The sequence below is a fragment of the Sclerotinia sclerotiorum genome, genomic scaffold (genome assembly GCF_000146945.2).
Source record: "Sclerotinia sclerotiorum 1980 UF-70 scaffold_6 genomic scaffold, whole genome shotgun sequence".
Classification (NCBI taxonomy): Eukaryota; Fungi; Ascomycota; class Leotiomycetes; order Helotiales; family Sclerotiniaceae; genus Sclerotinia; species Sclerotinia sclerotiorum.
Window position 1 is genome coordinate 1,133,686 of NW_001820830.1, and position 24,038 is coordinate 1,157,723.

At 41.3% G+C, this 24,038-nt stretch overlaps 7 protein-coding genes across 7 annotated transcripts; 4 read left to right on the forward strand and 3 right to left on the reverse strand.

The window, feature by feature from the left end:
* Positions 1–1,664: 1,664 nt before the first annotated feature.
* Positions 1,665–2,808, forward strand: SS1G_05262 (hypothetical protein; the record flags this gene model as incomplete). Its single annotated transcript, XM_001593784.1, has 2 exons — positions 1,665–1,746; positions 1,844–2,808. The coding sequence occupies 2 exons, from the start codon at positions 1,665–1,667 to the stop codon at positions 2,806–2,808; spliced, it is 1,047 nt and encodes a 348-aa protein (XP_001593834.1).
* Positions 2,809–4,332: 1,524 nt separating this feature from the next.
* SS1G_05263 (predicted protein) lies at positions 4,333–5,449 on the reverse strand (the record flags this gene model as incomplete). Its single annotated transcript, XM_001593785.1, has 4 exons — positions 4,333–4,381; positions 4,582–4,618; positions 4,921–4,986; positions 5,164–5,449. 4 exons carry the CDS (start codon positions 5,447–5,449, stop codon positions 4,333–4,335), a joined length of 438 nt encoding a protein of 145 aa, XP_001593835.1.
* A 1,082-nt stretch (positions 5,450–6,531) lies between these two features.
* Positions 6,532–6,744, forward strand: SS1G_05264 (predicted protein; the record flags this gene model as incomplete). The annotated part of the gene is made up of 1 exon (XM_001593786.1): positions 6,532–6,744. One exon carries the CDS (start codon positions 6,532–6,534, stop codon positions 6,742–6,744), a length of 213 nt encoding a protein of 70 aa, XP_001593836.1.
* Positions 6,745–10,073: 3,329 nt separating this feature from the next.
* SS1G_05265 (hypothetical protein) lies at positions 10,074–12,731 on the reverse strand (the record flags this gene model as incomplete). Its single annotated transcript, XM_001593787.1, has 1 exon — positions 10,074–12,731. The coding sequence occupies one exon, from the start codon at positions 12,729–12,731 to the stop codon at positions 10,074–10,076; it is 2,658 nt and encodes an 885-aa protein (XP_001593837.1).
* A 639-nt stretch (positions 12,732–13,370) lies between these two features.
* On the forward strand, positions 13,371–14,219 carry SS1G_05266 (predicted protein; the record flags this gene model as incomplete). The annotated part of the gene is made up of 1 exon (XM_001593788.1): positions 13,371–14,219. One exon carries the CDS (start codon positions 13,371–13,373, stop codon positions 14,217–14,219), a length of 849 nt encoding a protein of 282 aa, XP_001593838.1.
* Positions 14,220–17,981: 3,762 nt separating this feature from the next.
* SS1G_05267 (hypothetical protein) lies at positions 17,982–20,635 on the reverse strand (the record flags this gene model as incomplete). Its single annotated transcript, XM_001593789.1, has 5 exons — positions 17,982–19,656; positions 19,713–20,145; positions 20,204–20,244; positions 20,296–20,416; positions 20,599–20,635. 5 exons carry the CDS (start codon positions 20,633–20,635, stop codon positions 17,982–17,984), a joined length of 2,307 nt encoding a protein of 768 aa, XP_001593839.1.
* A 2,457-nt stretch (positions 20,636–23,092) lies between these two features.
* On the forward strand, positions 23,093–23,638 carry SS1G_05268 (predicted protein; the record flags this gene model as incomplete). The annotated part of the gene is made up of 2 exons (XM_001593790.1): positions 23,093–23,313; positions 23,347–23,638. 2 exons carry the CDS (start codon positions 23,093–23,095, stop codon positions 23,636–23,638), a joined length of 513 nt encoding a protein of 170 aa, XP_001593840.1.
* Between the last annotated feature and the right edge of the window lie 400 nt (positions 23,639–24,038).

Below are 24,038 nucleotides of genomic sequence, written 5' to 3' on the forward strand. Positions count from 1 at the left end.
ACTAATTAGTCATTCGTCAGGTCAACATCTAACACTTCAACTATTCGCTTAACTTTAACATGTATGTATACTAGAGATCTAGTGTCTTCTAGAGACCCCGAATTGACATAACCTAAGGAATCCTAGGATGGAGACTTTCTCCAGCACTGTAAATGCATACAAATCTAGCATCTCTTGGTTGATTGCTAGAGGATGTGGAGTCTTATCCAAGGTACGAATTCGTTTGATTCGGCGGCATTCTTCGGAAGGCATGCAGTCGCTCGCGTAGTTATTTCGAAAGAATCCCAAATCAAAGATTAGAGTGTCAGGATCATATGACTTGATACTCATACGAGTTCCAAAACTTAGTGCATATCTTTGAAGAGCTTCGGCTCAAGTTTTAAGCGAGACAAGAGGCAGAGAGGGGACATTCTTGAGATAGATGAGTTTTGCATATCGCTGCATTGCACTTCTATGATTTAGGGAAATGTGGAATGTCTCCACACCATCAAATGAAGCTCAATAAGAAGTTTTGACGAGAAGGTAAAACAATAGTGGAGGTGCGATATGGTGATGGTAGATTTCCTGGTACTTGAATTTGTAAAAGTGTAAGGTTATTGGGGACCAGGTATTATAAACTGAATAAGATCTGTTGATCTGGAACCATCCGCATTGCGTATTGACTGCCAAAGACTAAAAGCTGAAAACGGTATGAGAAGGTCTGTTCCCGTATATTTGAGTTTGCGGAGTAGAGAGAGAAAGATTGCCGTCAATGTTAGATGAGACACACAGCTTGACTTGTCTCGATTTAAAGGATCTTTGTAGGCTGAATTTTTTCTAGAAGATATATCAGCACGCATAGAACAATCAATCAGAAGTTGATTATCAGCATGAGGCGCACAATGATATTATGTTCACTCTGCATTAGGCCTTTCCCAATTACAGCAAGTGTGCCCTACGATCAAACCCGCACAATGCATATTTCTGTAAGGTATGTCCCATGTATCTCATGAGGGGGCCATAAGTGATTTGAATCCTCTGGAGATTGCGCATAGGCTGGTTTTGCATCGTATCTGAGGGAGATGGAGGATTTGTGAGAAAGAGCAATACATCGAAATGAGACGGTTGAACGGAACATCCTAGTATGGTGAAAGGCTGTATAATTATGCTGAAGAGAAAAGCATCCGAATTATCCCCTATGTAGCCAAGAACACAATGGCTCATGTGGATAGACTTTACATGTTGTTCCATTCAAACGAGCTACCTTAATTGATGCAGCAAAAAAAGATTCATCCTTCACTGCCTTGATACTCGTGTCTAATAGATATTGACTGCCACTAAGCAATCCTATGAATAATGAACATGAGACTGGTACAAAGAGACATCTGCGTAAGAAGCACAAATATTAGGAGTTCTCCCCCGCGAGCGTAAATGCTTCTAGAATTTGCCGAAGATCATCCGAAAATTAGGATAGCGATTGGATCATTAGGCGAGCGGTACAGGCTGGCATCACTTAACAAGTATTTTTCAACTTTAAACAACTGCTAACCAATCATCTCACAATGTCAGTCTTCTCATTGAAGTGATGGAGTGCATAAGTATGCAATGCAACCTTCACAAGTGTGCGTGAGGCACAGGCACACGTGGCAAGGCAACCACAACGTTATCCAAACTATTATCATATCATGGTGTTCAAAAAGAAAAACAAATACTCAGAAGCCATAGTTAAAGAAGTGATTCTTCCGAGTTCCGGAGCTGCTTGTTTAAGTAGTTAAACTCGACGTTCACACTCAACCCTTTTAACGTGCTGGGCTTTGTCCCACACTACAAACGACTCTTATTAACATGAATCCCTCTCCCATAGATCCGCACGTGAAGGAGCTTATCGCCAAACTTCGCAAACATGGTCTTGATCGAAAGGAATCACTCCCGCATCTTATTATATCCGGCAATCTCTCTAGTGGTGATGTCTTATCAGGAGAAGATTGGAAGCTGCGTACTCCATTTTCCACTGAGATCACTCTGCGACATAGCGAAGCTACCTCTTTCACACTCAGATTGATCCCTGATTTTTCACGGCCCGCTTCACAAAAGTCTAGCTTCAACGCATTTCAAAGATCTCTTGCTCATATTGGTGAACTTCCAAATGCTGTGTATCTGGCCAATAAAGAGATTTACACGATCCTCGACTCGAAGGGTCTGCCAGATAAAACACCTTGGAAAGATGTATTGAGAATTGAGATCGAAGGTCCGACGCAACCACATCTCACCTTACTCGATATTCCCAGTCTCCTTAAAAACATCTCCGAAGTGGAAATAGGGTATGAAGAAAATAATGCCGTCGCGAAATCGGAAACAGCTTCTTTCACAACTGGTTCTAATACACCCACTCACACAGCCATGACCGAAGATTTCTTTTCCCACACTCGTTCCCTCGATACAGTTCCCCACGCTGGCAAGACATTCATGATACGAGATCGCAGCCGTGGTGGAATAATCACGCTCAAGGAGGGAAGTTTCCAAGTATCTCCCACTATTCCCCGAGCAGGTGGATGTCATTGGACATGCACAGAGCGCGACGGGTGGTTTGGCTTTCGTAATTGTGTCTCGGGACGATTTTTTGGTCATGACGGCAATGGTAAATTCCATTGCAAGGTTTTGCACCACCGAGCCCATGAATGGTTTTGCACCAGAGCTCACCCTTCTGGTGGACATCTCTTATTGATGTTGCATGGGGATAAATTTCGACAGATGAAAATTGGGAATGACGACACGGAATTGGTGGAGACGGATGGAGAGGGAACTGTGTGGGATTTCATAGAAGTCTAGATATTGCCATGATGTCGGTTCCTGTTAGCGGCATTGTTTTTCGTAAATGTTCGACCTTTAATTTTTTTGCTTCTTTTTCAATTTGTTGTTCGGCTGAAGTCCCCGCTCCGACGTAGTCTAGTATCCGACTAGGACATTATCAGCATCACACCTCATGGAAAGAAGAGGATCCCCCTCAATTGTTTTGCAATGGTTATTAGGGACGTCTTGTCTGATATATGAACGAGCTTTGTCTTGCGCCCCCCAATGCCTGAAAAATAATTCCTCTTGCTCTGCTCCTTGAATTCTTTTTCTAGGGCACCTTCATGATTTATATTATAGTTTGTTTTATTCGGAATGAGAATATTGTGTCATGGGCCGGAACACATTTTTTCCTCTTATCCTCATCATCAAGACATATATGATTGTGATGGTTAGTTACTGAGAAAATTCAGGTCTGAGTTAATTAAAACAACTCTCTGCTGATTTATAATGAGAGAATAGTATCGAGCCAAGATGTTATGATTCTAGCACTTCACCCCTTCTTCCCCACTCCGTTCTTTTCAATAAACATGTTGTCCCCGACCTTCTTTCCTCCCCATTTTATAGTATTGAATGTAATACGATTCGGCCTTGGTCAATAGTATCCGTTAACACAAGACGTCGAATGGACATTCCGCCCTGGCAAACCAAAGATCAATTTCAAAATTCATGGCCACGTATCTGGTCCAGTAAAAGCTTCATTCCTTAGCGACTCCCAATATTTATCCAGTGCTAGGTGTAGCAGTTAATGGTTATTTTGCTATTGAAGACGAAATGTAGGAATAGGCTCACTATGGTTTTTGAATAGGTCCAGGTTTATTATACTTTTTGTGCCAAGTTCGTCCTGGGGGACTGCAAGTTGTCCTCCCTCTGGCAGTTCCGATTCCCCTAATGAGATTTTAAACGGAGAAATACTCACGAGAGAGTCCACGTGATAGTATCCCTCTCCCGAAAAAATGTCTCTAACAAGTATAGCTGGAATGGCATCATTACCGTTTACAAACCGCCATGATTTTCGAAATGCCCTGCGATTTTTCACATGGGTAGCATAAGTTTTATTACCTACTCGGGGGCTGCTCAATGTTATCAGATCGCGAACTGTTGTGTGCGAAAATTGCATGTCTCCCAGTAAGCCTGTCCAGAGATTCGTGGCATATGCTCCACCGAGAGAATGACCCTGATGAATCAGTTAAAATACAAACTTGCACATCTTTAAAGCTTATCCTTTGGAACTTACGGTTGTCCACAATTGAACTCTCAGTCCTCCAGGAAATGTATGGGAGATGATCTCTTTCTCAAGCTTCCAGAGCTGGAGTCTTATCATTTCTCCGAAATGTCAGTTTATACAAGATAGGCAGTAAAATGGATGTTGATGCTTACGAAATGGCAATGCTATTCGGATTGACTTATTTGTAGATAATTCACATGGGAAGTCTTTGAAGATCCCGTCGAAGAATCCAAGGTGACATTTGCCTAGCAAGGGGCTCGAATTTTCTGCGTCCTTCATCCTAAATTTAAAATCCGTAATCCATTCACGATACCTTCCAGTTCCCTTTGTGTTCCTATTAGTCAGAAACAAGAGGTAAAATGGAATGATGATTACCTTAAATGCTACGACAATAAAAGGTTTGTCGAGGCTATAGAATGCGCCGCAGTATGGACCATTGCGAAGAACCTTCCCCTCAGAAGAAAAGTCTATGGGTGAATTCAGCCATGAATTTATCTCAAATTTTATAGAGCCAGATCACTTACTGCAAAGGGGTCGATACTTTAACCCCATCTTTTTTGCCTAAATTAAATTAGAGACTTTATCTGATTATGGAAATTCTTGATCTGTGACATACCACCTGTTCTATCTTCTCCGTCTCTCTGCCTCCCAGTCCTTGTATCTCCTCTATTTTTTTTAAAGCAGCTTGGCTAATGGGTCTGGAATTTTGCTTTGCTGTTTTGATCTCCTCTTCGTATTGTTGCATCTTTGAATGTATGATTTTCTCAGCTTCAAAGTCTCTGCCATAAACATGCCATGTTAGCACTCTTTTTCGGCGACATTCCCTTGGAATCTAGGCACAAACCTCATATAGACACACTTACTCATTATGCATAGGAGCTGGGCCACTTTGAGAACGGTTTTTGGCGATATAGGTTCATTGGAAGCGTCTAGCGCAATTAGCCATCAATAACAGCTTTTATAATCGATAAGGAAGAAATAGAGGTGCTGATCGTCGTATTTTTGCTCTGCAAGGGCGTCAATTGCATCACTTAAGTCTCCTGTTCTAATCATTTCGGAAACCATGTCAAGCTCAGATTGATTGTCTAGATTCGGTTTATCCCCACCTAGTCCTCTCGTTCCAGAATGTACAGCTGGTTCATCGGATGTCTCCTCCTCTCCCAAAACACTGATTAGAGCTAGTTGTTGTTTCCAAGACTCATCAATGGTTCTTGAAGGAGCCTGTTGGAAAGGACGAACAAATAATTGAACCTGCCTGCCAGCTTCTGTAGGGTCGTTGACAGGCTCCCCGTCTGCGGCTTGGAAGCGAGCAGGAATATCATAATCACCATTGCTGCTTTGGGTGTTTGATAGAAAGACAAAACGAAAAGAACTAGGTGGAGGATATTGCATTTTTCGCATCAAGAGTCGTCGATGGTCAGAACTAAACCCCAAATACGCTTTGTTAGGACAAGACTGCAGCACAAAATAAGATTGGCCATCGGCGTCTGATGGAATGATGTCGAAAGTTCGATTAAGACTAAAAAGGTTTTCCAAATCAGCGGAATTTCTGTCACCCAAGCGTTCGAATCTAATATCGAAATCCTTAAAACATGTCAATGCTTGAATGAAAGACCCTGTGATCTCGACAGAGCATCTAGTTTTCTTGTCCATTCTTGCTCTTGTGTAAGAATAGAAATGTGAAATAAAACTCTAAATGCAACTTCCAACGTTTGATATCAGTATCTGGTCCCTTTAAACCCACCAAAGCAGTTTTTCACACAGCCCAGTGTGTCCGCTACGCTCAGTTTAAATATGGCACCGAGGGGAATAGAACGACAATAATATCGAAACAGGTGGACTCCGAGACAGCCAAGTTTATTTCGACGTCAATGACACGTTGCACATGTGAAAGCCCCGCGTCGGCCCGTACACAGATACACTATTGAGCGAAGATCAATCGCTAAAGTGGAGATAATAAGAACCAGATACGAGAAGTACATTCTCCATGGGAAAAGTTATGAAAGCTTAGCGTCACACGTTCGAGATCAGCTTGAAAATCTTCGTTTGCCTATCTCATTTCTCGCCAATATTTTCTACTTGAGGTAAGCACTCCTCTGTAATCCACTCAGCGCAAACTTTTAGACCTGGGTCATCATATCTGGGGGCAGTCATAAATATGTAGGAGGCATGGTTGACTTGGGATAAGAGTCATTATGATAGGGAAAAGTCTGTATGCTAGTGGACTCATTCAAGTTCCGCCGATAATCTATGAAAAATGTTATCTCCTTCTGCCTATGCATACGTGCATGTTGACGCCAACTAATCATAATGACTGATATTCATCAGCTAAGTCTAGTACCCTAATATGGGCCACCCTTTTGTGACGCCTCACGCCTCCGGGTCACGTGGCATGCCCCGTTTGTATTTAATCACAGGAAAACTCTCTACTCTGGTTCAATCAATCAATCAATCTCTACTCTTGTCGAGACTCGATGGCTACCCCAAGCCCCCCAAACCTCTCTAAAACACTCTCCGACAAGGCCAGCAACCTTCTCAATAAGGTCAACGATGCTCAATCCATCTTCAACCCAGTTACCCAACTCCTAGATACCTACCTAAGCTTTGAGGAAGTCCATGCTCTCCCACCGAGTTCACGAAAACTCCTCACCTCTCTTTGCCTTGAGTTTAAGACAGCTATCGAATGACACTTCGATACCTTTGTTACTGGTTACCCCTTTCCTAAAGGAATTACTACTCTGTTTATTACCCCTTTTTCTTCTTTTTTACCTTTAACTATTATCTTTACAAATATATCTATAATATTTATAAACCCTAAGCCCTTTTATATACAAAAAATCTCTATTTCAATCATTATCCTTACAAACAAGATTCCCTTCAATAATTGTTTATTTATACAAATCAACCAAAATCATTCAATCCAAAACATTAGATCTTTTGCAATCCTTACAATTCTAAAGAAAGTCCTCAGACCGAATACCTCTTTTTTAAAAGAGATTTAAAAGATCAAAACAAACTTCGTTCTTTGTATCAGCTCAACAATCAATCTACTAGCCCTTGAAAAACAGAAAGTCATTATATTATTCACAATCAAAGATTACAAAATTGAGATCTAAAAGAAATGGATTATTTACTATCTAAACTACATCCCTAAGAAAATCACCATTTTCAATGATTAATTCAAAATAGACTTCATTTTAGTTACAAAAGATACAATCTCCGATATTATAAAGAAATACTCTAATTAAACGCTTACTTATATTATCCAATCCCAAACAAACCCTTCATCTAACGAATATTACTCAATAAAAATAGTAAGCTTCAAGATAAGAATAGAATCACTCAAAAAAAACCTGAAGATCCTAAAGACTAATATCAATATATTTCTCCTAATACAAAAACCAAAGATCATTTAATATAATTATTGCTTTCAATAACACAATACAAGAACATACCTCAAATCACAAATCTATTATTTATATAATTCAGGAAAATATGCAAAAAGTAATTATACTATCAATTATAGCATTATATATGTTACGTGACGGTTGTTACCCACTAGTGGCTCACGTGCACTAGCCCTTTATATAAAGACCTTCTTACTTAGAATCTTCTTAGTTCTTTAGTTTTAGATTCTAAGTGATTGAATTGACTCCGTTTACGACTTTTCCGTCACAATATATATATACCTATCCAAATATCTTCATTGCAACAATCCTTACTCTATAAATAGCCCCAAATACTCTCTTCGTCTATAAGGAAAAGAAAAAAAATCAAAATCAGAATATTAGACAATCTAGAAGATATACCTCGAAAACAGAAACTCTATTTGTGTAAAGACCGGATACTCCAAGCCATTATCCAATATACAAATAACCGACTCCTTTACCCCTCCCTTTCCCTCAGACCAACTTAAATCAAGAACCCCTACCCGCTTATTTGGCTCTATCCACTCCACAACTTTCGTTAGCACCCGCTCCGCTAACCACTTTATAGAATTCGCCAACTCAATCCCTATATTTTTTAATGAATTATAAACCACTTACAATTACCCAAACAAACATTAACAAAAAAGGAATCTCATACGATCTTGCCCTCAACCTAACAAACTCAGATCAGATTGATATCATTATGATTCAGGAACTATATATCTACAAGAATATAATAAGGAAAATCATCAAAACATATCCCTCCTACAAAATCTTCACTTCAATAAATAACTAAAAGAATACTCCCCAGATTCTAACTTATATCAGAAAAGGAATTGGAATATAAATTAATCAAATTAAGCCTATAATCTTACAAGATCTAATCTTTATATAATTACTCTCTACAAACAATTCGATATTCACTATCATAAATATATATAATACTCCAGTACAATATGTAGACAGCAATCAAGCTATCACTTTAATTTTCGAATTATAGAGATTCCCAACAAACACTATCCTACTAGGCGATCTCAACCTCCATCACCCCAACTGGAACCCTTTACACTCCTTTCCTTCTATTGGGTTTCTTGAGACTAGAAAGAGCATCAGATTGAATTGATTGATTTTCTAGCTAAGCAGTTAAGCTGCGAGTATATATTCAAAAAATGAAGGAATAGGGTTAGGTATTCAGCCTTCGGAATTAAAGTGCTTTGAAATCAAAATATTGAAAGCAAACAAACAGTATACCAAAAAGGAAAGAATGAATTAAAAGTTGAGTTTTGTTTGCTCCTTATATGCATCATACAATATGCATATGCTTATGCTGCCAAGATCCCAGGAGGTCAACACCTACACACCTCTAACTCGAACTTAAACACCTCCAGAACATAACACTTCTAATAATCAAATCTATGTGTATACATATCAATAGTAATAGCTTCGTCAATATTTTTTTATAAATATATTATAGATATATTAAGTTATTAATACTATAATATGTTAAAGTGAATGGTTCCTGCGTAGCACGTGCACAGGGCACTAGTCCTATTAGGACTAGATTGAGAAGCTCTCTGTAAGAGAGCTTCGCACTTCCGTAGAACTTAGAAGAGAGATTAACCTACTAGACCAATATTACCTCAGTTCTGCCCTATCAGCTTCCCACTATTCCCTGTGTGAGGTCATTCCTTTTAACATAATATATTATAATATGATTTCATCTGATTCAATCATTATATTGTTACGAGGTTTGCCGTCTAGATCACGTGGAAGTGCTCTAGGCTCTCGAGGTGGTTTATAACTAGGCGTCAAGCAGGGACTTAAGTAATGACAATAATGATATGCAATTCGTAACTAATAGTAGGATATACTAAATGATTGATCTTGAGCACGAAGCTCTATACAAAGGAAATCCATCTTGATTATATAGTCCTTCATGCTTCCATGATTACTGGTGATCCTTCATGATCATTAGTGATCATCTATATCGTGATCCTTAGTGATCCTTAATGATCACCAGTGATCACCTATACCGTGATCCTTAGTGATCCTTAATGATCACTACTGATCATTTGTGATCACGTGTCTTGGTAGTTGTGTAGCCCGTCGTAACATATATATATATTTTTATTTATTATATTTTGTACAATAAAAATAAAAATAATAATTAATCTTTTTATATCGTTGTGTATGATTTAAATTTAAATTTTAACTTTAATTTCATTTTAATTTTTTAATTTTTTTAATTATATACTTGCTTTATGAATTGGAGGATTTAGATATTTTTTATAATGCACAGGATGGCAATCCCGCAATGCGGAAAGGGAGAGAATGAGAGTAACCTTATGAGATTTTGACAATAGATCGATCGATTGCTGATTGAATGAACGAGATACCAGCTTTCCCGCACTTTATAAATGAAAGAATTAATCTTACATCAAAGGTTCACAAACCAGATAATATATTGATGCTCAAGATTCAAGGCATGCACTTCGCAGCTAGGAGTACAAGTATAAGTATACCTAGTATTCTAACTCCTCCTCGCTTCAAGAATACAACAAACCAAACACAACACAACACCATATCAATCAAACCACATCCCACCTCGCCAATCTTCCTACCGTTTCCCCCGCATTCCTCACAATACACAACATACCCACCCTCAACCCATTACTCTTGACACCCTCAAGTATCTGTTTCGCAGAAACAGCTCCTATAGCAACGCCCTTTCCCTCTGCTAGATTGTACTCTCCTGTAGTAACGAAACCAATAAGATCCTCCTCATTAGGAACCAATGGGTGATTGCCCGAATCATTTTTCTCCTTTGGATATTTTAATGGTGGGTTTTGCAGTAGGGATTTTGCGAGTAGTTGGATGCGTTGTGGAAGGGCTGTGTTTAATGGTATTTTACTAATTTTTCGAAGATCTTTGGCTTTGGGATTGGGTGGTGGTTTCTTGGTTATGGGTGCAGGAACGAGGGAAAGCCATTCTTGACGAAGGCTTGGGGGGTTGGTAGAAGTGGAGTTTATCGAATCTTCGCTCACGATTGGCTCGGCTGGAAGGCGGTAGATACGAGCGGTGGGAGTGGCAACCCCACGGGTTAAAAATGTGAGGCGGATAGTGGTAAGTTCTGCTGGTGCTGGAAGATCCGCTTCGGGGGATGAAAGCAGAGAAGAGAGGTTCTTGCTGGAGAACTGATTGAAAGGATTCTCGACGACTTTATCCTTGGGCTCGGCGGTAGTTTCTGGCTCCAACCTTGTATTGGAATCGCCCTGTTCAGGATCCGATGTTCTAGACAGCCCAGCCACTTTCTCAAAGTCACATGCCCAGCCCAATCCAAGTTCTCCTTTTCTTCCACCACCGAGATCAAGAGATTTCCATTCGACTCTCTTCCCCTTTGGTCGCTTATCCCATTCTCGTTTCCTCTTCTCTCTTTGCTCGACTTCCCAAGCGTAGCCAGCATTGGTTCCAGGATAATCAGCTGGAAACCATGGAACTCCATGCTCAAAATGTGATTGTCTCAACTCTTGGAGACCTCCAAAACGAGGATTGGCGCCAGACGAAAGAGGAAAGTGCATCAAGCCATACCAAATTGGCAGTATACACTTCCATGGGGCGAGAAGAGTCCAGCTACCTTGTGCTGCTGAGGATTGTGACATCCTTGATGTGAGAAGCATGATTGGTATAGAAGGATCACGTTCTGAAACGGAAGGAAAAGTGCCCGGCGGTGCTAAGGTTTTGCGACGGTTCAAGGCTTTCTGCGAAGGAAGACGAGTAGCTTTGTATCGTATGTCTCGATCAAAGAGAGGTGATGAAGCGGGTGACTTATCTGCCGGCCATGTAGATAACATTTCCGCTAAATCAAAACTAGCTTCCTCATCGGCAGGATCTGGGAGTTCGATTTTGCGAGGCGGATAGCGAAGTCTAGGATCCATGATTGAGAATGATAATATAGTGTTTGCAGGTAAAGAGGCAGGGTTGGTAACACCAGCTAATGAAGTAAATGTTTTTGCATGTGGTTCTTGATCATCTTCAGCTTGGTTATATGGATGAAGTATACCAATTAAAGCTTCAGTTGAACCAGGACCAGTTATTTCGATACTTCCAATCTCAAAACGGAGGTCTTCAAGCTGAATGGCAGGATGTTGCAATTTTGATAGGCGCAGAAGCTCAGTCCACGTCTCAAGGAATGCAGAAGGATGTATTCTGATCAAGACTTGTCTAATTGACTTCTTCGGTACATTGGTAGCATTGCTATCTGTGACATCTTCAGGAATATCCCACAACGCGACGGCAGGGCCAATCTGTAGTTTTTGTTCTTTCATTTCTCTGCTTAGCCACCCGTTCCAGCTTCTTCTGCCTGCTCTCCACTTTGAACCTTTAGCCGTGTTTATATCAATCTCCGGTATTCCAATGGCTACAAGAACCTTTCCAAGAGACTCAATTGAACCCCTAAGACCAATAGTACTTGTATAACTTATATCCCAAGCCACAGCCCCTCTACTCTCCCCTGCTCTATGTGTCGGCCTGTATGATTTTTCTGTGCAAGTGAGTGGTATAGCCATTCTCCAAAGTGGTTCCTTAGGTTCTGTCATCTTCGCTCGCTTTGCATGCCATAAATGAGTAGGTAACCATGTTTTGTGAATTTGTCGCTTCCGAAATTTCGACGACGGTTTTGGAGGATTGTTCAATGCATTTTTCCGTATTTTCGGTCGGGCAGCTCTTGTTGTGATTCCTGCAGCATTCGTTGTACCTTTAGCAATTCTTTTCTTGTCTGCCAAAATTCCTAACTTCTTAGCCGTTTCTGCACGAACGCGACCCCTTGAACTTCCCGGTTTTCTCTTGTTTGCATTGACAGTCGGTGTATTATCCTCTTTCATCTCCCTTGCCCCTCTCTTTTGTAATCGTTTTGGTACTCTCTTCACATTATGACTTGCTGTTCTTCTTCTCATGTCCCGCGGTACTTGTTGAAATGCTCTGGTGGATAAGGCACCCTTTGATCTTTGCATGCCATCTTCCAATGCCTTTATTTCATACTCCCGGGCATTCAAAAATGATTGTAAGTCCAGGTCTCCATTTTTGAGAGCAGCGTCGGCTGTTTGAGTCATTATTGATCGCGCATCCAGTGTCTTGTTGCGCTTCATAGCTCGACCTCTTCCTGAATCATTTCTGCCGTTAGATGATGTATGTGGAGGTTCTTTGCGCTTATTCGGAGCGGCAGCTCTTGAAGCCATCTCGGGCGCCATCTTGACTTGAATTGCAATGCGCTGTGGTATGATTGATATATTGGTGGAGGTCTTGAAATCAAAAAAGTGATACAATTCTGCCGCATATTTGGATATACCGCCTTCTTGTTTGGTTCGTAATGAAGATTCCTCATACGAAACACGACACCACGCGACACCAATATCATTCACTAGATGATTAGAATAAAAGACGTCGTTGTATTCAATTTCCTAGTAAACATCCATACCTACATAACAAACTCTTTTAGAAGAGTATAATGAATATTATAATGTTGACTTGAATGACAATCTTGACCAAACTTCTTTACCTTTTCACAATTAATTCATGAAGTAGGTTGAATTCGCCAATTAGAGCAGTAGCAGGTTTTTTTTCCTTTGCTTTCATATCACTCTTCTCCTTCTCATTCTTTCAAAACTTACACCTTCTTTTCTCTTTCTTTTCTGGCTCTTCAAACGTTGATTGAATTGCTATCAAAAAACATTTAACAGAATCATTCCTCTGAATTAATAAGGCTTTCTTCCTTCCACTTACGATCAGATCATTGTTGCAACTACGAACCGACATTTCGAAAAACGAGTACTCAATCAAGTAAATTAACTTTAAAAACTTCTCTTATTTACGTCGGCTACGCTTTTACCATGAACATTCCATTGTCCGAACACGTCACGGCTTCAAGTCTCGGATCTCTCAAATTTCCACCTTCACCTCCTCATAGACACGACCTTTCTTCCTTGACGAAGGTCTATGATCCTTGTCAATATCTTAAAGAAGGAACACGAGCTTCTCAAGCCGAGATTACATCTTTCTATTCTCCTGCAAATTCCTTATATGAGCCAGATGGAACATCAACAAACGCTTCAACTCCTCCAATGCCCGGAATACAACAAGTCAATGGCTCGTCGTCTTCGCTTCAACCTTCATCAGCTTCTCAACCATCACATCCATCTCGACGAACAACAGCTCCTCCTTGTCCTCAGTGCAAAGGACACAAGTATGGCTTCACATCATATTTTCACAACACCAACGTTTTTTCCGAGCCACCTCACGACCTCCTCATGTTTGTGGAGCAAACTTATCTCTTGAGAAATCGGCTCGAGAGCCTGATGATTAACTATGTCACCAGGACGGTTGACAATAGCCGGCTGGAAGTGATCAGTAATGAGGTTATGGAATGGAAGGGTCGTGTAGAATGTCTAGCAAGAGAGATCTTGATATCTTCAATGGGATTTGAACTGAACACGGAAGGCCTTGAAGCGGTGAAAGATTGGGCGGCGAAACTAGTTCAAAGATTGAATAATCACGTGCGTGGAATTGTGAGGATGGAACTTTCAAATGAAGATCAAAAGGGACTGCTGATTGACTTCAAAAAACTATGGGAGGTGGTCTGGACAAGTTATTTGCTGGATCGAAATAATCGGAGGATGTCGGGAAGATCATTGCGGTCAAGAGATACAGTTGATACCGATTTACCATCCTCGGAACTCTAGCAAGCAATGTCTGAGATATAGTCTCTGTCAACAGTGGCTGGACTTGATAGAATTAAGTAGCCCACATGATTGCGGACGGTATTTTACTTTATCGGAATCTTCTAGACGTAAATGGTATATTCTACCTGTATACTTGTTTCATGCTTTTCAGCTCACTTGATGAAAGAGAATAAAAGTGAATGCTGGAGAGATATAAGATGAAATGAAGATGATGGATTCCTTCATCATCTCTGCTTTCTTTTGCTTGTCAACGAATATTTCTAATAAAATGACTACCTACCTAGCTTACCTAGCTTGAGTATATACCTGATACCAAATCAAGATCATTGGCATCCTCCTCGCTTCCTCGCTTGCTTCCACTTGCCGTTTGCTTTCGTTTGTCTTCTAATTTCCATAATCCAGTTTTATGTATATCCGAGTACGCTATCTATTCACCTTCACGAAGCACTTCTTTCTGTACATAGCTTCTAATATAGAAAAATAGTTCTTTTTATCACTCGAGCCGCATGTTTAGTCGTCCGCCTCTTAAGGTTCGGTATCATTGACAACACTCACTCACTCATGGCAAGTCAAATATAAGTAATTTCCCACTCAATCTCATTAGCAATCTCACGAACCTCGCTTTACAACTACATCTTTACCTCCCAAAACACCTCACTATAGTTCACAAATATAGCTAAGCGATACATGTCATCATCTAGTATATATAATTCCTCCCCCGACCAAGCAAAAGACACGAGCAAACGCACCCCTGACCCCTCTCCAAGGAGCATCCAATTTTCTTCCTGCCATCTTCCCTCCCACTACAATCGTAATACTGAGTTTAAAGAAAAACAAACTTAGTAAATCTTCAATGAACGAACGACTGAGTAAACAACACAAGTACTTCACTCTTTCGTATAAATTTAGCTCTAACACCTCGAAATCGAAATTTATCATGATTTCTATTGTTAGGATTTAGAGGAAAGTTGTGTGTATAAGTAAGTGAGTAAGTATTAAACCCAACCCGCGTTAAAGAAAGCAGTCCAAGATATCAAAGTATCAAAGTATCAAAGGACCAACACATCTGAAACAGTCAAGATGAAAAAGTAATAATTAGAAGATATTTCTTCACGATTACTCTTTTCTTAAAACACTATACAAGTGATATATTCTCTTTCAGCTTCATAGGATCCTGATCCATCTATCCCATCTCTCTCCATCTCCCCTCTTGTAGAATTATTTTCCTCTCTTCCTCTTCTTCTTCTTTGATAATAGATTTCGTTTTTTAAATCTATTTTATATTCAACTCCATCTCGTAATTTAATTTATCAAATTATTGTTATACTCTGGTTTTAGCGAGCTTGTTTTGTTATCTCGTCATTTATATCCTATCTATAGCTATATCTATAGCTACATAATACTCAAAAGTTTCTCATATCTCAAAAGTTTTTACCTAAATCTCTTCTACCCGAATATATATATATATATACAACCTCACTTCAAACTACCTTCTCAACCCTCATAACCCCCTGCAAAATCTCATCCAGACTCAGAACAAAATTTCATATTCCCAACCCTCCTTCATCATACATACCTGTTGACCTCCTGGGATCTTGGCAGCATATGCATATATATTGCATGATGCATATAAGGAGCAAACAAAACTCAACTTTTAATTCATTCTTTCCTTTTTGGTATACTGTTTGTTTGCTTTCAATATTTTGATTTCAAAGCACTTTAATTCTGAAGGCTGAATACCTAACCTTATTCCTTCATTTTTGAATATATACTCGCAGCTTAACTGCTTAGCTAGAAAATCAATCAATTCAATCTGATGCTCTTTCTGGTCTCAAGAAACCCAATAATACCATAGTATGAAATAACATAACACCAAATAACATAAAATCATACCTATACTCTAATTTCAAAACCTCACTCCCTAAATCCCAGTACTTCACCCCAATATATAAGACCTTATCTATATATCTCCTATCTTCATATTCTCAATCCTTCCTTAAATCATATCTTCTTCCTCCCGCTTTCACTCGTATTTTCTTTGATTCTTCCCGTTTAAAGGGGAAAAAAAAGATGTATATATATGTATAAATAATCGCATAAATAATAAATAGTGAACAGATATATATTTAGCACCTACCCACCTATCTACCTACCTACATTTATCAACAATTATATCCACACAAAACCACCTCTGTAAACACAAGCCCAGTCCACACCCATTCATTCGCCTAAACATCACCTAACTATACACTACACCATCCACACCATAAATATATCCACATTTTCCTCCTCCCCCTTTCCCTCTCCCCCTCTTTCCCACAGAAATCCCAAATATAGATATATATCACCCATCCACCTCTCTACCTATCGACCCAAGTACCAGTACCAGAACAAAGATAAAGATTAAAAATCGAAAATCAACGACCCCACCCACATCAGAGCAATGAGTGGGTAGATCATTTGGTTATTGATTATAAAGAGCGTTTGTTATGTTATATTATGTATAGGTAGGTAGGTAGGTAGGTATTCGTCTTATATGTATCACATGTTGCAAATATATGTATAAATACGCTTGTATTCACATATTATGGAAACTAATACGAGAAGGCAATGAACACATTACTTCCTAGACCATCAAATCCTGTACACACAAGACAAACCCTTAAAACCAACACAAACCCCCTTAACACAAACACAATCAAGAAACACATAAAACACACTCCAAAAATTCCAAATTATCTCTCGTATTTATTTCCCAGAAATGATTGACTGACTACTAACTAGCTCTGCTCTTCCGGACTTCCCATCTTATCTTTCCTCACCCTTCCATCCCTATTGATCTAGATAGTAACGTGTTCCATCCCAAAGCTAGCCTTGCATTCCATCGGACCTTCCAACTCTCCTTATGAAAAATTCGCCTAAGACCATCCTCCATATCCATCCATCCATCCATCTATACAACACCGTCCATCCCTTTCCTATACCCATCCCATCCATCTAGCAATCAACCAACAAAATAGATATCTCATAACCATCATCCCCACTTATCCTCTTCATGTTCAGTTGCCGCGGGATGAAAACTTTTCCAGCTTCCTCATCCATTCCACCATTTTAAGATTTGACTGATACACATTTCCGAACACAACCCTTCCTCCGTCAAAGCCAGCCAGTAAGTGAAGTAGTAAAATAAGGAAAAAAACCTTTATCTGTCATATACTAAAGAAGATCTCCCTCCATTGCTCCCACCAACAAATCCACTTATCAAGAAGGACAGACGAAGTAATATACTGTTCAGTCACTCACTAGTATGAGCTATCCCAATGCAATGTGGGAAATTTGAGAATAGAAATTATATGCAGACATGAAGACGCCACCCCAAATGCAATATTACCAGAAAAGAAAAACAAAACTTGTGCGCGATGAGTGTCGCCATGCACATGCATATGTACTCGTCCCTCCTCAACTGGAAAAAGTAGAAACAACGATGCTTCCTCATTCAAATCCCACCAAAATCTAATTGTGTATTTCATCATTATTTCCCCCGCGAAAAGCAGCCGTTTCCGATTTTTGTGACGTCTGAAAGTAGTCGAAGCCATTAAAGTGAAGTTCGAAAGAAGGTATAAGGTGTATATGCAGATGAAGGAGGTAAAGGCCATTGGTCAGAAGAAATTCGTCCCTGATTCAAATAAACTGAGCCCATGCCACTTTCAACTAAAGAAGAAAATGACAAATATCGAGCAATTTTTAGCTGTGTCTTTGAATTTACCTCACCTCCATGGGCGGACGTGGCCCGAGGCTACTTTGACTGCTGTTTGCAGATGGTTCGGAGTCGAGGATGGCGCTTGCGCCGCTGTCACCACTACCTGCGCTAGCGCTAGCACTTCCGGTCAGACTTCGTACGTTCATAGGGCCTTTTGGTGGATGGAGGGCGCTCACCCCAGCATATTGCTCAACCTGTTGCGGCGCAACCATATTTCCCTGACCCGGTGGGTGCCGAGGTGCAGGCTGCCTCATAGCCCCTGGAGGGGATGGTCTACCATTCATTGGCCCTCCCATATGCCCGTTCGGCGGCGAAGGTCTGCCATTTGCTCTCTGTGCTTGCGGACTATATGGATTTCCCGGTGATTGACTTGCTCGCCTTGCCGTTGGATATGGACCACCTTGCCCATGGATAGGTGGACCAGATGATCCATACTGTAACTCGTCCAGTCGAGCAGCTGTCAAAGAACTTGCTCTGGAATCCATGCCCATTGCTCGTCGATCTACAGTACCATATCGGTCGGATGAATATGCCATTAAGGGATCATCCATTATGTTGTCGTGTAAGCCGGGCACTTGGCTTATTATTCTCGCGCTGGAACGATTTCGAGGAAGGTTACCACGCAAAAATCCACCGCCTCGACGGGGAGGAGGACCATTATCGTATTCAGGATTAGCACGGATTTGTTGTTTACTCGGCCCAGGTTTCGCGCGATTTCGTCGTGATGTAACGCTCATCATGTCAAAATTGTCAGGATCAATGAGAGGGACCGGAGGGGCATCTGCAGGGTCAACGTAGAAATCATCATCGTCGTCGTCGTCGAATCCGCCATTTCGCACCGAGGGTGTGGATGGGCCTCGACGGGATCTAGGTGGGGCTCCACCTCCACCTCCGCCCTGACGCATGCGCATCTCCTGCTCCCGAAGAGCAAGCTCCCGTTGTCTAAGCATTAATTCGCGTTCTCTTAGAGCAATTTCACCACCGCCAGCTTCAGCAGGATAAGGTGACTCTCCACCTTCGGGAATATCATCGTACAAGACCAAGTGACTAAACTCTTCGAGATCATTACCTTCTAGAGAACCTCGCCTCGACTGATTTCGCGATTGGGGGAATCCATTTGGAGGTCGGCCGAAACCGTTTGGCGGTCCGCCTGGTCCGCGTCGCATACCCGGTGGAGGGCCCATAGATGGTGCACGTCCTCTACCTCTACCAGCGCTTCCCGGTGGACCTCCATTCATCATAGGTCTAGGAGGGGGTGCAGATGACATTCTCATGGGTGGAGCTAGAGGAGAAGGCTGGGGGGCGAGGCCGGTATCTTTCCTTTGTTGGTTGACAATGTTGAGATTGTGGAGGATTGGGTAGAGAGTTTCTATGCGAGGGACTTTGACTCCAACAAGCTGGGCAAGTTTTATAGGAGATCCAAGATACGTCTCAACCTCCATGGGCCGCTTAGCAGCATAGTCTTGGTACATGATGCTGTTAGCCTCGGAAGGTTTTGTCATATCCTCCATAATCTTTTCTTTAAAGTTAGGGGGAAATGAACAATCTTGTGCTTGGGCAAGATTGACCAATTCGTCAAATAACTCTGAAATCATTGACCTCACGCCAACTTTCTCAAGTAACGCAGCGTGGGATGGCGTCTCGAATATTACGCTCAGTGGATGAAAAGCTATAGGTCTGCGAATGAATATTAGCAAGGAATTCGGCTCGGAAGGAACTCGATGAAAATTTACCCAATCATCCTCTCATACTGTTGTTGCATTATGTTCGAGGAAACATGACAGTCTACTTGTCCACCGCTCAAAGTCATCGCCAACGCCTCAGCCATATCTCCTTGTATAGTGCTAGGCATCGAAGGGTTCTTTGTCGCTGGTCCAACCCATATCTCGGTGGAACCTTTATGCTCAAATTCGCTCGCTCCCAATTGCACTATCTCAGCTCCGGAGACAAGTGATAATACAACATTACTTGGAAACCTCGCTTCGAGATGAGCCTCGACGCCCAGCGTATGTGTCGTATTGACTAATATGCATGTATGTTGTGGTGTGACGACCGATTCAATGACCGCAGCGAGATCGTATACATCTGGTAGGGCTTTTACGCAAAGCAAAACGTAGTCGAAAGGACCATCTTTATTACTGGCGGCTTCTTCGGGAGTGCGGACAACTAGATGTGACGAATCAGTATTCGCTTGTTTTTTTGGAGTGGATAATGAATAGCATACCATGCCGTGGCTTGAATCGTTCGTTGCCAAAAGAAGTAGATCTAGTGAATGGTCAGTTGATGGCTCTGGATGAATTTGATGCAGTTGCATACTTGAATGATATCCCGTATTGGTAGACGGCGTCAAACCCAGATTTCCACACCAATGTCACATCGCAAGCGTTGGTGGCTTGAAGCCTCCAGGACAAGAAAGCCGAAACAGCATTCCCACCGACTGTACACACACTGATTAGTTCATTGCCTCCCATTTTGACGGCGACGATGTAGAAAATGCTCGAAATCGCACACGCTGAACCACGACAACAAGAAAAATGAAGATATTGACGGGAGATGGGCGTTCAACTAGCGCGATATAAAAGTGGAGTAGGAAATAAAGGACATTTGCATTAGACAAACCTGATAGAATTCTTAGACGGGGAGGAGTGGGCGCCATCTTTGACCAAGGGTGGTCTAGTATTGAACGAAGTTTGAGATTAAGCAGCTCACTCTGCCGACCCCTGGTTCGTTTTTGATATACCGAGTCACTTCTAAACCCAAAACTAATGGTGAAATTGTATATTTGCTTTCCCAGCAGTCTTGTTATTTCCCCTGTCTCGGTGCCAAATTGAGGCAGGCGGCGGAGGTGGGGATTTGAGGTTTATTTTCGAGAAACCTAGTTTTGTTGCTTAAAACGAGCGTAAGGGCCTGAAGAGACCGAATTCTTCGACTGAGTCTTTTCTTTTTCGATAGACCTGGATTGGGTAAGATTAGGACCGTGAATAATTGGATCTGCTAAAACAACAGAGGGGGGAAAAGAGTGTAGATTATTTATTAAGGTGGATTTGAATTTTGAATTGGTATTGGGGATTGTTGATGGGGGTTCGGAGGTTACGAACTTTGCGAGGATAAAAAAAAGGCGTACTCCGTAGTAGCATGGAAAGTAGGCGTAGCAGACGTTGGCGTGGTTTGTGGTCTAATCTGCGAAGAGTAATGGATTAAAGGTCTAATTCGTGTATTTCATATGCTACACATATAAAAAACGTGTCGGATTGGTCAACAGTCTACGGAACGTACTAGATATTGGTGGATTGGTTGGTGGATTGGTGGATCCAGTGTGTTCCTTGAACTGAATAATCCTTGGAATACGTGGGTCGTGGATCATGGAGCATCAGAAATCGTGAGAGAGAAAGCCAGAGAGGGGTCGGTTGTATGGAGAGCAGAAGGCTGTGATGCTAACAAGAATGGAATGAAGGGAAAGAAAAACCAAGAATAATAAAATTGAAATGAAGTGAAGCTTTTCCGATGCTGTTTTTGATCGCGCTGACAGAAGAGTGAGATGATGAAGAACTTGGGGAACGAATGCGGTCGAGTTGTTGTTTGTGTATTTTTCTCCGCTTATTTTTCCCTTCCCTTCGCTGAAACCTGAAACTTTTGCTTCCTACCGGCTTGCTTTGTTCCCTTTCTCTAAGATTTCTCTCCCTTGATAAAAAAAAAAGGATGAATCTGCTGGTGCCAAGATGTGGTTGTTGACCTGCGTGAGAGATAGAGAGAGGCGCTGTTTATTCTTAACGCCATGTAAATATGGTTCCCCCTACCCGTCGCTGAACGGAGGTAGTAGGTGCTAGGTACCGGTACCTATTGTACTTACCAACAATTCCGTACTATAATAATAATTTATCAATTTAAGGTTGCTTGGTCACCGCAGTTACGTGCTCACTGCTGAGAAAGCTAGAAAAGCAAACTCTATAGGTAGCATAAGCTATAATTATGATTATTATTGCAGCTATAGAAAGTATAGTGACCCGGCGATACCTAGCAAAACAGGCGAACTAAAATTTTGATATAAAAACTCTAATACAAGACACAAGTATTTAGATTAGTATTTAGATTTCCCTTCCCCCTGTCAACAAAATTAAAGGAAAATGACACAAATATCTAATCATTTCGTATTGTTAAAATTACAATAGCAAGGCCGTGAATGTCTTGGGGGAGGGAGAAAGCAATGAGACGGTGATGGTGGCATTTACACTACATGTAGATATATATATATATGGATAAATATATACACACTTCGAGAAGTCCGAGTTTTTCACCTCTACGCTACAGTGAATGCCACCTGAGAGTTGATACAACAGACGCCTTGCGCCACTGCTCTTTTTTCCGCAAAAGCCAATAAAGCTATTGCGGGAAGTAACGACTTTGGCGGATGAGGATGAATTCAAACCAAGTCAGTCAATCTAATGAGACGGAGGAGCTCGAGAAAGTACCCCAGGTACCTTGCGCCAAGAATTGGCATTGTAGATAGCGATAACGATTCAATTGGAATAATAGACCGACCACCCATGGTTTTGAAATCTGTGTTGAAAAGCAGCGACATCTTCATTTTCCATAGATAATTATGAAGATGTAGATTGAATGGTAACCTTATAGAATCGGTTTCGTACTAAGATACCCCTAAATGTCAACTACGGAAGCCGAGTCTGAAAGAAACAACCAAAATTGAGAAGTCTAACAACTCCGTAGGTGCAGTATTAGGTAGGTATTTCATCCTAGCATGGCCGGTTCGAGAGTATTTTACCAGTCTCCACGAATATGACGACTACCTCAAGCCGGAAAGCTTCATCATAATTATATTTGGGTTCCCCTCAACGTTTTAGCCGTGAGGTGAGCAATCATGTTATCTGATGGGAATGAGTTTCACTCAAAGGGCGAATGGAAGGATTCCAGAACTTCATATCGAAACTTTAAAAAATCCCCAAACTTGACCCTGATCAGAGAGGGCCATGTTGTTTGTAAGCGCCTGTATCGATTGCAGCAGCCCCTTTATTCGAAACATAGGCTGTGCTAGAGTTCTGACTGTTTACTCATTTACATCCAGTTCATTTAGGAAGAGGCTCGATATCAGAAAGAGATGCTTCATAGGTCCAGAGGTCTGGATGAGATGATAATCGACAGAAACTGGAGTGACATGCAGGGTCAAAAGGGAGAGAGGCTTCCACCACCGAAAGGCTGTGCAGATACAAGATTACGATTACAGGGTTCTCTACCACACCGAATAGCCAAAAAAAAATCCTCAAAGCTTCGGTCTCCCACTCATCAATTACAGACGAAGTACGAACTTTTAAACCGAGTGTAAGATAGGCTACCTATTTCTCAACTATCAAGGCCCAACGGAACTCTCACGATAATCACAATTGATGTCACGACAATGATCTTTCTTGGATGCCAGCGGTCCGTGGCCCGCGGCTTGCACACGTTCCTTGTCAAAACCTTCCCTTTGATGGCCGTCAAATCGATAGCGTCCGCGATGCATTGGTTTCCTCAACACCTACTGGCACTGTGCCTTAACTGCTTGGCCTCAAACCTCGCAAAGTTCACATCCGTTGATATCAATGACCGGTCGTACCAAAGTTCGTCCTTTCGACTTTCACGCTCTGGTTCCCATACTTCAGGATAGATATTTCTACCTAGCGATAATCACTATGTCTGTCTTGGATTATTGGCAAGGCTCCGTCGACAGCAATTAATCAAAATCTCAAAAAAATCTTTGGGTTAATAATCTATATTTGAGGACAAGGAGTATTGATGATGAGATGATTGTCTGTGCGAGCTTGCGAGGGGAGAGATGCTAACATGGAAGACAAGGACTATCAAAATCCCGGTCGACCTGAAATACAGCATGCAGGTATCATGGAGCACAACAGGGATCTATAGAAAGCCGGTATTCTCGTTGATAATAATGTCCACACTGATTTATCTTCTATCATAGAAGAGCGGAAGGTCCGGATACTTGGGCAAATCCCAATCTAAAGTTCCATGTTGATACATATCCAATGGTACCATAACGATGAGACAGA